Source organism: Babylonia areolata, chromosome 23 (assembly GCF_041734735.1).
Source record: "Babylonia areolata isolate BAREFJ2019XMU chromosome 23, ASM4173473v1, whole genome shotgun sequence".
Lineage (NCBI taxonomy): Eukaryota > Metazoa > Mollusca > Gastropoda > Neogastropoda > Buccinidae > Babylonia > Babylonia areolata.
The window spans coordinates 20,689,181-20,703,212 of record NC_134898.1 but is presented as its reverse complement, the minus strand read 5'-3'; the positions used below and the strand labels follow the sequence as shown (position 1 = coordinate 20,703,212).

Genomic DNA, 14,032 nt, shown 5'->3' with positions numbered 1-14,032 from the left:
GATGCGCTTTTTGCCTGGAAATAAGAAAACCAGAAGGTGTCTGATATCAACCGCGTTTTCATGTGACACAGAAATGTTATAAACCTTCATATATATATATATGTATGTATATAAACACTTACACAAACACGAACGCGCGCGCGCACACGCACACACACACACACACACACCACCACCACCACCACCACCACTACCACCGCCACCACAACAGCAACAATAACAACAACAGCGTGTGCACTTTTTCTTCGTTTTTATTTTCTGTCTGCAAGCGCATTTGTTTTACGATCAAACTGAATTTTTCTAAAGAACTATGCCAGGGACAGTTCTTTTTTTTTTGCCGTGTGTTCCTTTACGTGCACAAAGTGCATGCAGCACACGTAAAACTCAAGCTTATTGTCTTATCCGGTTGACTTGCAAAGCAGCACACGGGGTAGGTTTAGTTGAGGACTGAGGGAGGGGACTGAGAATTCCTGGGATTCGAACCTGTGTACACTCTTCTCCTGGTCGGAAGACCAGATAGGAACCTCCTTCCTCTAAGTCTTATGCATGCTTTCCATGATTTAAAAAAAAAAAAAAGCAAAATAAAAAGAACTTTGCAATAAAATCCCTCCCTCTCTCTCTCTCTCTCTCGGTCGGTCGCTCGCTCTCAAATGTGAATGGGGAAGTCATTTGGTAAAAGAAAAAATGAAAAGGGTAGCAGGTTCAATGGGTTATTATTAAGTCAACCCTTGTTTGTTTAATCTATATATACGGTAATAATCCCAAGTAAGAAGCCATCTACTTCGTGAGAAAAGAAATTGATTGATTGATGTGCGCACACACACACACACACACACACACACACACACACACACATACACACACACACACAAGAAACACAATAGGATTTCTGATTGTTACTGTGAACGCGGCGTTTAATCCATCTTATTCTCAGCACAGTTTGATAATGATAATAACATGGACTGGTTTGTACAAGGGCCTAAATTCGCTTTTGCGATCATATAATTTTTCTTTTATTACAAAAGTCCACGCGAAATTCCATCATAGACTTGTGGAACATTAATTCTTGGCGCTAATCAAGACTTAGCATGTACTACTGCAAAGATCGTTCATGAATGCAAGCAAGCCACGTTCTCGGATAGCTCTATCTATGTGTGTTTATTTCACGGTTTTTTTCTTCATCATGATGCTGTTCCAAAGGGGTTGAGCGGAGCAGATGAGCCGAAGCTCATCGAAGTACGTCCCTTTCTGACACCTCTCCACGGCCATCAGCTCGCCGCCATGACACCGGAAGTACACGTCGGGTCTGCGGGTGGCGTCGTCAACGTGAAGGCCGTCTGTCTTGTTGGCGCAGTTCAGCCCATATCCGCTGTGCTCTCGGGGTATCTCGTACACGGTGACACAGCGGCGTTTTTGGGAGTGGAATAACTGGGGAAGAAAACACACACACACACACACACACACACACACACACACACACACACACACACACACACACACACAGAGCAGAGCCCGCGCGCGCGCACACACACACACACACACACACACCAGCGCCCGCGCGCGCACACACACACACACACACACAAAGCAGCAGCAGTGTGCGCGTACGCACACACACACACACACACATCCAGCGCGCACACACGTACGCGCGCGCGCACACACACACACACACACACACACACACACACACACACACACACACACACACACACACACACACACACACACACACATATTTTCCAGCGGTGTGTGTGTATTTGCGTGTGTGTGTGTGTGTGTGTGTGTGTGCGTGTGCGTGTGTGTGTGTCGTGCGTGTAGGTGTCAGTTTCTGTGTTTGTCAGTGCATGCGTCTACATGATACGCGAGCACACGCTCCATTGAAAACAACAACAGCAGCAGCAGCAACAACAACAATCATCATCATCATCGTCATCATCATCATCATCGTCGTCGTCATCATCATCAGCATGATGATGATTAAAATGATAATGATACACACATGGTTTCCAAGTATTTGCACCTAATTGGCCCTAATTGTTTTCTGTGACAGTCTTCCACCATTAAATCTTTCAAAAACTTATATCAAAACATTTGTGTTCAAACAATATTTCGAACAATATTGCAAACAAAAAACAAAAAAATCCTTCTCCCCCAGACCACCTGTGTGCGTACGTGTATGTGGGGAGGGGGTGTGGGAGGTAATGGGGGAAGATGGAGGCAGTGGGAGGAGGGAGAGGTGCGCACTTCGTAAGTGATTTTAGGCCGTTAAAAGATAAGAGAGAGAGAGAGAGAGAGAGAGAGAGAGAGCCTTTTCAGCGAGTTTATATCTTGACACTTTTTAATGTTATGTTTCCGTGTCTTACTCCTACCTATCAATACGCTCAGAACCGCATGGCAAAGCGCTGTACAAGTGCACATTATCATTTATCATTAATCATCAACATTGTAACAAACCAAACTCACCTGAGCAATGGACACTTTGGGGTGTCTCTGAAACGCTGTCCAGAATCAAGCGCTATATTATATTATAAGTGCACATTATCATTTGTCATTAATTATCAACATTGTAACAAACCAAACTCACCTGAGCAATGGACACTTTGGGGTGTCTCTGAAACGCTGTCCAGAATCAAGCGCTATATTATATTATAAGTGCACATTATCATTTGTCATTAATTATCAGCATTGTAACAAACCAAACTCACCTGAGCAATGGACACTTTGGGGTGTCTCTGAAACGCTGTCCAGAATCAAGCGCTATATTATTTTAAGTGCACATTATCATTTGTCATTAATTATCAGCATTGTAACAATCCAAACTCACCTGAGCAATGGACACTTTGGGGTGTCTCTGAAACGCTGTCCAGAATCAAGCGCGATATTATAAGTGCACATTATCATTTGTCATTAATTATCAACATTGTAACAAACCAAACTCACCTGAGTAATGGACACTTTGGGGTGTCTCTGAAACGCTGTCCAGAATCAAGCGCTATATTATAAGTGCACATTATCATTTGTCATTAATTATCAGCATTGTAACAATCCAAACTCACCCGAGCGATGGACAGTTTGAGGTCTCTGGCACATTGTCCAGAATCCACGGTTCTGTTGGACTGACAGACGACGAAATAAGGGCTCCACTCCCTGTACTGGTAGACGTTCCGCCCGTCAGGCAGATCCTTGCAGCTCGGGTTGTGCACGTGACATGGGGTCCCGCAGTAGCGAGGGTGCACCCCACATTTGTGTAGGAGATAGTCACCTGTACGGGGAGGTTCATGTTTATTCAAAGAAATCAGTGAAGCATATATTTTTCGTTTACCTCCTTCATAGGAGATGTGGCATAATGAATAAATTATCCGTAGCCGTATTCATACCACCCCTGCCTCTCTCTCTCTCTCTCTCTCTCTCTCTCTCTCTCTCCCTCTGTCCCTCCCCTCTCTCTCTCTCTCTCTCCCTCTCTCTCTCTCTGTCCCTCCCCTATGGCTCTCTCTCTCTCTCTCTCTGTCCCTCCCCTATGGCTCTCTCTCTCTCTCTCTCTCTCTCTCTCTCTCTCCCTCTCTCTGTCCCTCCCCTCTCTCTCTCTCTCTCTCTCTCTCCCTCTCTCTGTCCCTCCCCTCTCTCTCTCTCTCTCTCTCTCTCTCTCCCTCTCTCTGTCCCTCCCCTCTCTCTCTCTCTCTCTCTCTCTCTCTCCCTCTCTCTGTCCCTCCCCTCTCTCTCTCTCTCTCTCTCTCTCTGTCCCTCCCCTCCCTCTCTCTCTCTCTCTCTCTCTCTCTCTCTCTCACTCTCTCCACACACACACACACTCACACTTATCCACGAGCTCCAGACGGTCGCCACAGGTGACGTCACGGAAGGCCTGGCAGCGTGACGTCACGGGGGAGAAGAGCGTGGGGTAGGGGCACTCCTCCAGGTACTGGGTGAAGTAGGACTGTCGGGACAGCGCGTCATTGCTGCAGTTGTAGTACAGCTGGCACTGCCCAGGGTGGGCAAAGACAGCCGTGCTGTTCGCCTGGCATCGCTCCTGGAGTTGTTCGGGGGACAGGCCTCCTGGGGGTTTGGGGGGGGGGGTGGTGAACACACAGTACAGTGACTGCCTGTTGTTGATCATGTTGAGAGAGAGAGGGAGACAGACAGACAGACAGAGGCCGAGAGTGAGAGAAAGAGAAAGAAATAGAGAGAGAATGGGGAGAGATGGAGAGAGAGAGAGAGAGGAAGGCGAGAGAGAGGGAGACACAGACAGAGAAGAGAGAGACATACTGAGTGAAACAGACAGACAGAGAAAGAGATAGAGAGAAAGACATAACTATAGCGAGGCATAGAGAGACAGAAAGAAAGACAGGGAGAAGGAGAGACATAGAGAGGAACAGAGAGAGAGAGGCAGAGACAAAGACATAGAGACAGAAAGAGAGAGAGAAGGAGAGACATAGAGTGAAACAGAGACAGAGAGGCAGAGACAAAGACATAAAGACAGAGACAGAGAAACAAAGAGACAGACAGACAGAAAGAAGGGGAGAAAGATGGATACACAACACAGACAGATTGAGAAGGGGGATACACATAGACAATGAGTGACTGCGACAGACGAGAAGAAACACACACACACACACACACACACACACACACACACACACACACACATACTGATAAACACAGAAATCACCGGAGAAAAAAAAAAAAAGACCCTACGGGAAGATATACACACAGACGGAAAGACAAACAAACAGAACGCTCAGATGAAAGCACAACAATATTTTACCGTCAGCCTGCCCATGAGCCCCCATAAACATGACAGCCAGCGTTGTAAGGAAACACAATGACATCATCACGGATGTGAATCCAACTTTCGCTGACTTCAATTTCTGTTGAGGTAACGGTGAAATAGCCTGCACAAACAGGAGAAATTTTAGAATGTTGTATGATGTTGATGATAATAATAATAATAATAATAATAATAATATAGCGAGAAAGAAGAAACTTCGCATGCCCATGCCATGCGTATGTTTACTCTCTCTCTCTCTCTCTCTCTCTCTCTCTCTCCTTTTTTTTCCCGTCTAATATCACTTAGTGGAAAGACGTCAACTTGAAATCGACTACTACAAGAGCAAGAACAATAATTAGCCTACTGCTACTATTACTAACTGCTGTAAACTACTTTCTAAACGCCCATCTACACCCCAACCCCCACACTCCCATGGGTGTGTGCACAAGGTAAAATACCCTGTAAACGCTATCCTCCACTTTAGAAAAATTCCCCTTTTTTTTTTAATTAATAATGATAATCCACTTTTGCTATTTACGATCGTGTAAGTTTACAACGCAGTTCTTATTTTAGATCTGGATACAAACAATGGATCGAATTCGTGAGATGCCATAGTGCCCATGTATTATAACCAGGTGTTTAATTAGCGAGCGTTTTGTTTGAAACTATATAATATTTATGAAGAAAACGTGGGTCTGTCCCAAGACATTCAGGAGGAAGGTGGCGGAGTGGTTGAGACGTTATCAACCAATGAGATACAGTGTCAGTGAGGGTCTGGGTTCGATTCACCGTCTCCCCCTTTCTATCAAATGTGACTGGAACATCAAACAGAGCTTCTGCTCACTTGGATGAGTCGATAAACCGAGGTCCCGTGTGCAGCACGCACTTGTTTCAGTTTCAGTAGCTCAAGGAGGCGTCACTGCCTTCGGACAAATCCATATACGCTACACCACATCTGCCAAGCAGATGCCTGACCAGCAGCGTAACCCAACGCGCTTAGTCAGGCCTTGAGACGCACTTGGCGCACTGAAAAGGAACCCACGGCAACAAAAGAGATGTTCTCTCGCGAAATTCAGTCGAAGAAATCTACTCTGATAGGCACACACACACACACACACACACACACACACACACACACACACACACAACACACATGTATGTATATATATATATATATATATATATATATATATAAACATATGCACTCAAGGCCTGACTAAGCGCCTAGCAGATGTGGGGTAGCGTATGTGGATCGATTTGTCCGAACGCAGTGACACTTCCCAGAGAAACTGAAACTGAAGTGGTCAACAGTATGCCGCGAAGCAAATGTTATACAGTTGAATTTAAACTCTCAAGCTCTGAGTTATCCAAATGATAACGCGAGTATGACTAGAAACTTCTCACACATGAAGTAAACGCCCAGCCAGACTGTTTTTTGTTGTTGTTTTTTTAATGGGGAAACTAAATAAGAACTAGGCGTCCGCAAAAGCTAAAAACCCAGTAAACGTTCTTTTCCAACTTTGTGGTGAAAATTTAGCAAAAATAAACACACACACACACACACACACACACACACACACACACACACACACACACACACACACACACGAACAACAAAAAAAAAGTTACTTAGTAAAAGAACCAACCTTGCTGAAGAGCAGTGTAGTGGTTAACCAGTGCTCCTATGCTGGGGGACACAGATTAAAAAGTGTGACCACAGACATTTTTATAGGCTTGTCAGTTTCTGTTCGTATCCTGTTTGAAGCGTGACACTGCACTGCAAGTGCCACGTGTTGCAACACGTTCTGAGTTGACTGACAGTGCGTGGGGTGCCACTGACACGCCCACCTTTCCGGAGTTGTGGCAAAGGAGTGCAGAACACGCCACAAAAAGTTTTACTGGATATAACAACAACAAAGCTCGCTGTGTGTTGCGTTGTGTTGCGTTGCGCTGCGTTGTGTTGTGTTGTGTTGCGTCGTGTTGTGTTGTGTTGTATTGTGTTGTGTTCTGCTGTGTCTTGCTGTGTTGTGTCGTATGCAATTCTATTCTGTTCCATTCCCGTTCATTAACTGCTGTATATTTAGTTTTGTACTAAAATTTTATTTGCGTCGTTCTACTCATCAATAAAAACAGTTTTCTCCAGATATAATTTGCGCTGTTCTTGACATTCAGAAAGAAACGCGGACTTTCAAAAGCGTATTATTTTTATATTTTGCACGTGTAGACACACAATGGAAATTTAGGCACTAGCAGCTAAGGTCTGCACATATCTTTATCTGGGAAAATAGAAGAAGAAAAAATCTCCACCAGGCGCTGATACCACTATCAAACCCCAGGACCCTCAGTTTGAACTTCCATCGCTGTATCTATTTGGCGATTGTGCCCGTCAAAATCACGTTTATACGAGGACATATTCTTCATGTTCTATCATTTTCTTTTGGAACACAAAGACGTCCATACACGGAGTTCTGCTCCTTCCCCCCACACCCCCACCTCACCCTCCCCTCCCCTCCCCCCCCAGCCCCCCACCCCTTCCTCTCTCTCTCCCCCCTCTCTCCTTTTCTCCCCCCCCCCCCCCCCACCCCTTCCTCCGGCCCACCTCCCACCACCCACCCCCCAGCCGCATCGGCCACTCCTCCCTCTCCCTTTCTCTCCCTCAGTCTGTTTCTGTGACACCTCTACATATCCGGAATGAGGGGGGGGGGGGGTTTGCGACGCAAACAGGAACACAAATGTACCGGATATACAATCTAATATATCAGTCTTCATTGTTGTGTCACTTGACACGCACGCACGCGCGCGCGCGAGCACACAGAGAGAGAGAGAGAGAGAGAGAGAGAGAGAGAGAGAGAGAGAGAGAGAGATTTTGTCGTTTTCTAAGTAAAAGGTTACTGGTATTGAAGAATGATATATCCTTCGATGGCTGTCGCTTTTGACTACGCACGGATGTTCATGTGGGTCGTCCACGACCCATACCTTTTAAAGAGACAAAAACCTGTATATTCCTCCAAAGCTTATAATAAAATATAGAAAAGGAAAACATATCGTAACAACTGATTACACACACATGCGCTCGCACGCGCACACACAGACTCACACAAACACATACACTCAGAAGAAACACATGCTCACGCACTCACACACACGCACATACACACACACTCACACACACGCACACACAACTGATCACACACACAAACGCATATAACCACATGCACATACATACAAACCCTACTTATGCACACAGAGACAGAGAGAGAGAGAGACAGAAAGAGTGAGAGAGAAAGAACGGGGCTGGGACTCAGAGGGGGGGGGGGGGGTAGTGGGAGAGTAGTGGGGTAGTGAGGCTATTGAAAGTAAAACTTCTTTATTTTCCTTCACTTATTGCAAATTAAACCTTCTGAAATCACTATTAAAAAAGTATGGGTCGTGCATGACTCACACGAGCTTTCGAGGGGTGACCACGTTTTTTCCTCTTTAAAAAGCATGGGTCATACACGACCCACACAAGCGTCCGTGTGTAGTTAAAACGCCACCTTTAATTGCTCATTAACTAATTAATGATTTTTTTTCTTTTTTTTGCAAAAGTTGGCCTTTTAGGTGTAGGAAGCATTTCTGAAATTTCGTAGAAAAATATTAAGAATTGGCTGAGATATTTGCGTTTTTGTACCTTTCTGGGTCGTGTACGACCCACGACTGATAGCCAGCGAAGGACATGGGATCAAAGACAGAATCTGGAGTATTATCAGACAGCAGATCTTCAGCCTTTCTGTGCTTGGGATTCAGTCACTGAACTCATTTCCCCCCGTATTCTGAAAATCACCAGGCTGGTTTGATGGGGGGAAACAAGCAATTAATTAAACGGTAGGAAAATGAGACATTGAGCAAACAAAAGAATTATCAAAGGAAAGAAAAACAACTGTGTAGTAAAGACAAGAAGAAGAAAAGAAAGGACAGATCTGTCTGTCTGTCTGTCTGTCTGTCTGTCTGTCTGTCTGTCTCTCTCTCTCTCTCTCTCTCTCTCTCTCTCTCTCTCTCCACATCCTCTCTGTCTCTCCCCAATCCTTTCTCTCTCTCTCTGTCTCTCTCTGTCTCTGTCTCTGTCTCTCTCTCTCTCTCTCTCTCTCTCTCTCTCTCCGCACCTCTCTATCTCTCTCTATCCCTCTCTCTCACTCTCTCTCACATACACACACACTCTCTCCCTCTCTCTCTCTCTCTCTCTCTCTCTCTCTCTCTCTCTCTGTCTCTCTCTCTCTCTGTCTCTCTCTCCCCGCCCCCACCCGATTCCTTCGGCCTCTCAATCTATCTCTTTCTTTCTTCGACATCTGTCAAAGTGTGAGGAGTATGGAATAAAGCCCGTTGCAGGCGGATAATCAGCGACATCGATACCCCTGTGAATGTTGTCAGCCCTGTGAAATCAAGTCTCCCAGTTGCAAGATTATTGCAAGGGTATACCTGAAGGGAGAACCAGCCGAGTTGCGGCATTTGATTTATCGTCGCCGGCGACAAATTGTGCCGACACTCATGACACAATTCTGTGGCCAGTCTATATACAGAGCAAACAATGTTAACTAAGAAATGACGATAGTGAATCTATGATTATGATGAGTAAGATTATCAGGATCATCATCATAATTATAGATCCAGAGAAGGATGCGTGCGTGTGTGTGTGTGTGCGTGTGTGTGTGTGTGTGTGTGTGTGTGTGTGTGTGTGTGTGTGTGTGTGTGTGTGTGTGTGTGTGTGTGTGTGTGTGTGAGAGAGAGAGAGAGAGAGAGAGAGAGAGACTCAAACTCAAACTCAGACTCAGAAACAGAATTTTATTTATTTTTCATGAAATGTATATAAACCAACCAAACTTGAGTATTATACATTCGAGTATCAACGTATATAGGGTGTATTTTGAAGCATTCGTACATGAATTATGCAAGTAGTGGTTGTGCAGGGTCGTATTCAAACATTTGACTGTGTCAGTGGGGGGGGTGGGTGTGTGTGAGTGTGTGAGGGGGGCGTGTGAGTGTCGGGGGTAGGGGGTGTGATGGGAGTGGATGACTTGGTGTGTGCTGCTGTTGTATCCAGTGTTGTGTGAGCCGCGGCGGTTCTCTGTCAACTGTCCATCAGCGTCAATGCCGAAATCTTCAAATAAATAAGGTATAAAACTTCGTTCCGCCTGTGATGGACCGCGGAATCTTCGATGCATTATTAGAATTCGCCTCTGCGCGTGCACAGGAGGGGAGGTACAGATGACTGATCAACGAGCTGGCCAGGCCTAATTTAGATCAAATGAAATCAAATTAGATTCGGTTAAATGAAATCAGTACACTAAACATCTGTGTTTGAGTTGATAAAAAACAACCACAAAAAATGTTGTTTTTATAAATTAAAATAAAAATGGGCCTCAGTTGACCTGCAAGCGCATGCGCGCGCGCTCGCACACGCACGCAGACACACAAACACACACGCACATGCACACACTGACACACACGCGCGCGCGCGCGCGCGCTCACACGCACACACACACACACACACACACACACGCACGCACACACGCACACACACACACACACACACACACACACACAAGGCGAGAGGAGTGAGCGCGTCAGAATGCTTGTTGATAACAATGCACACACACACACACACACACACACACACACACACAGCTAGGCCTTTTGCACCGAAGTCAGAGTGATGCTTTCAACACTGAGCGCTTTGCGTGTGCGGAGAACACAATCCAACATTGACTGTTGACCAATTATATATAAATATTGATTGACTGTACGTCTGTGCCGCGTTTGACTGTATGTTTTTTGCCTGCAACTACCTCCTCCACAGGTGACAGTTTGATGACTGTCTTAGGTAAAGAAGTGTGTGTGTGTGTGCGTGTGTGCGTGCGTGCGTGCGTGCGTGTGTCTGTGTGTGTTGTCTGTGTCTCTGTGTGCGTGTGAACGCATCTCAAACTCATCATTCACTGGTGACCGTTCCACGATCCTATTATCGTGAGTCGGTATACATTATCTATTGATTAATTTTATGTTATGTCTTCCAGACGTACGTCCTGTCAGTGGAAGAACATCAGTGCCTGCCGCCTCCGGCTTCATCCCCAATCCCCAGAGAGAGAGAGAGATAATGACTGATGATTCAGACTTATTACTTCTACTACTACTGCTGACGTGCAACTACTACAAACAACGATAGTACTGACAACTACTCAGTAGAATCTATAATAATTTTCAGCATCAACAATTAACAGCATCGCATTTCGTATTTCAAAGTAGGCTACACTCAGTGCCCAATAAAATTCACCCTTGGGCTATTTCCAACTGACAGAGAGAAAAAAAAAAAAAAGGGGGGGGGGGGGGGGGGGGGGCAGGAAAATCCACTGAATTATAAACTAAACAATTTGTGCTTGCATTTCAATTTCATATCTGAAAATAAACGATTACTTAAATATAGATTTAAAAATCTCCCAGTTTCTTTTTATGTCAAGTCATCTCGATTGTCTGGACGTCGACAGAATTGACGGAAAGAATACCTTTGACTACACACGGAAGTTCATGTGGGTCGTCACCTTTGTTGTTTGTTCTTGTTTTTTGCTTTTTCCTTAATTATGTCTAACCTGCGGGTGTCCATCTTATTTTAACGAAATTGCTAATTGCGTGAAAACTGCCATTAAAAAGCCTTGGGAGTTTAAAAGCCACTGAAATGGGAAATTACCTCGCGGATCTTCGTAAACTGGCAATGTAACGTCGATCGTTTTGTATGGAGCAGAAAATATGCTATACTGCCCTTATTCCAACAGAAAATACCTTTAAAACTGCATAATTGTCGTGTGTTCTTCCCTCAGGTCAGTCAGAAGTCTATTTTCCGTTGTTGGTTTGTGGGGTTTTGTTTGCTTGTTTGTTTGTTTATTGTGTTGTTGTTGTTGTTTTTTATCAACGGTCAGTTCGACCGTGTGTGTGTGTGTGTGTGTTTCTGTGTCTGCCTGTCTGTGTCTCTGTGTGCGTGCGTGTGTTCGTCAGTGCATGCGTGTTTGTGTGTGTGTTGCATGTTTATGCGTCAGTGCGCGCGCGTGCTATTTAACTTTCAGACAGCCAGAACCCTGCTGTCATCTACGCTGCAGTTTTACTGAGATTAATGTTGATTTGTATCAGATTGTAATGCTCAAGCGGACGGGCGAGCGGGAAGGGGGCGGTGGGAGTAAAGGTTGGGGTCTACCAAGGAGCATTGGGTGGATTGGGAGTGAGTTGTGGGCCCGGGGTGGGAAGGGGGCAGCCCTACCCTGGGGGTTTGGGTGGGCAGGATCGAGTGCGGGGTGGTGGGGGATGGGTGGGGGCCCTTTCCCAAGGGGTTTAGGGTGGGTGGGGGCGTGGGGTCCTATATCATGAGCTAGGATTGTCACATTTGATTAAGCGTGTGATTTCGATGAATGCTGCTTTTTGGTTGTTGACATAAAGTAGGTCAAGTTGTACGGGTGTGGTGGATGCCAGTGGGCGAGAGAGACTGAATCAGTGGAGGCATGTGGTGTAGAGATTCAGTGGATGTAGGGTGAAGGGATTGTTAGTATGTGTGCTGTGTGATTTTAGCCACGTATATATGGTTTAATTGTATCAGTGGTAGGCTGCGTGTCGATCAGTGTGTCGTACAGTACCGTTTTGGCCGAGTCTGATATACACAGTACGCGAACAGTGACTTTTCCCCCCTCCCCAACAGCCGGCTTTAGCATCGTCTAATATTACTTGATTACAGCGAAAAGACGTTAAACTAAAGAATGAACATATATACACACACATATATATAATGGCAGGCCTATGATTTGGAGAGAAAAAAACTTGAGAAGAAGAAGAAAAAGAAGCATCTAGTATTTTTCCGAATACTTGTATTGGAATGTGCTCAGTTGGAGGTAAGACGACCATAATTTTATGAACTTAAAATTTTAAAAAAATAGGAACGCTTCACGAATTTGCGTGTCATCCTTGCGCAGGTGAGCCATGCTAATCTTCTCTGTATCGTTCCAATTTTTAACAAATGCACTGCTATCGCAGTACGATTAAACTACTACAAATCTTTAATATATATGCAACATTTTGGCTCATCTTCCATTTTCTTGGTGTTAGAGATCATAATTTCGTTAACTTGAACGCTGTTGACTTTTCTTTTCAGTATTAATACTAGTATAGATGTTATACATCATTGAAATATTCTTGAGCTTTTTGTTCAGTCAAACTGAGTCATAGATCTCAAATCAGTATTGATAATGAGTACTGGTCAGTCTGCGTACAGAGAAAATAACTTAAAATGAACTTGTCATGACCAAACGATAATGCGTTGCAACAACGTATCGCTATCGTCATGACACTGACAGCAGCCGGAAGCTACCTTAAGCCCCGCCCACAAGCAAAAGAATCAGAAGTGTTGCCTTCTCACGTAATAAATGACAAGTCTACTCGGACTGGACAGAAAAAGAATGTGGAGACAAAATAGTTCCTGCTTCAAAGCCGCGTAGAACCTTTAGGAAACAGGTTAGTATGGCAATGAGACTGAAACTTACATCTCGACAGTGGAAAATAGGGGACATAATTCATCGTCGTGTTATGTCCCATTTATTTTGGGTTTTGATGGGTTCTAACTGGAAAATGATCGACAACCAGTTATAACTAAGATACATGCCCAATGATTAAAGAAAATCATTGGAATTGACTTACATGTCTCCTTTCTGAAATATATATAGCTTTGAAATGTAATGGTATGGAGAAGCTACTAGCAAAACAGTGAAATACGACTGGGTAATGTTAGAATGAGAAATTATTTGCTTCTACGTGTGATCTGTACGAATGATATGAATACCTAGCTGACATCTATCAACATAGAAAATATCACAGAAATGACTATGAATTGTTGCACACGCCTCTAATTGTTTTAACTTGAAACACCAACTTATTTCCACTCAAAACCTCAAAAACACGCAACCCCCCCCCCCCCCCCCCCCCCCTCCCCCCCTTATAAAGTTATAGTCTACAGAATCTTCACAAGGATGAAGGCGGTAGTCAAGGGAAAGAAGAAGAAGAGATAAAAGCTTATAAAATAGATCTAGAGCTATGTTCGGTCCTAGATTCTGCTGGTTTGGGGGAATCCTTTTTTTTTTTTTGCCGGGTCCGTCATCATCCTATGACTTTCGCCCACGTTTCGTAGTTTTGGTTTTCTCTTTTCCCCCCTTTTCCTGACTTAAAGGTGTTACATCAGCTACGGGTATAATGAAAAGCAAAATT

General features: G+C 44.6%; 1 protein-coding gene and 1 non-coding gene across 2 annotated transcripts; both read right to left on the bottom strand.

Annotated features, from left to right (window-relative positions):
- Positions 1 to 235: 235 nt before the first annotated feature.
- On the bottom strand, positions 236 to 6,566 carry LOC143297937 (uncharacterized). Its single transcript, XM_076610547.1, has 5 exons — positions 6,412 to 6,566; positions 4,763 to 4,889; positions 3,814 to 4,053; positions 3,060 to 3,265; positions 236 to 1,428 (listed from the first exon to the last, which is right to left on the bottom strand). Exons 2-5 carry the CDS (start codon positions 4,827 to 4,829, stop codon positions 1,159 to 1,161), a joined length of 783 nt encoding a protein of 260 aa, XP_076466662.1. The 5' UTR covers positions 4,830 to 4,889; positions 6,412 to 6,566; the 3' UTR covers positions 236 to 1,158.
- Positions 6,567 to 12,702: 6,136 nt separating this feature from the next.
- Positions 12,703 to 12,811, bottom strand: LOC143298389 (U6 spliceosomal RNA). The gene has a single exon (XR_013057381.1). It is a non-coding gene; the product is annotated as a U6 spliceosomal RNA (small nuclear RNA).
- Between the last annotated feature and the right edge of the window lie 1,221 nt (positions 12,812 to 14,032).

Coding starts and splice junctions, on each gene's coding strand:
- LOC143297937 (XM_076610547.1), bottom strand. CDS start 4,829: ATGATGTCATTGTGTTTCCTTACAACGCTGGCTGTCATGTTTATGGGG. Junction 4,054..4,762: donor GGCTCATGGGCAGGCTGACG/GTAAAATATTGT, acceptor CCAAACCCCCAG/GAGGCCTGTCCCCCGAACAA. Junction 3,266..3,813: donor TCTGGAGCTCGTGGATAAGT/GTGAGTGTGTGT, acceptor CTCCCCGTACAG/GTGACTATCTCCTACACAAA.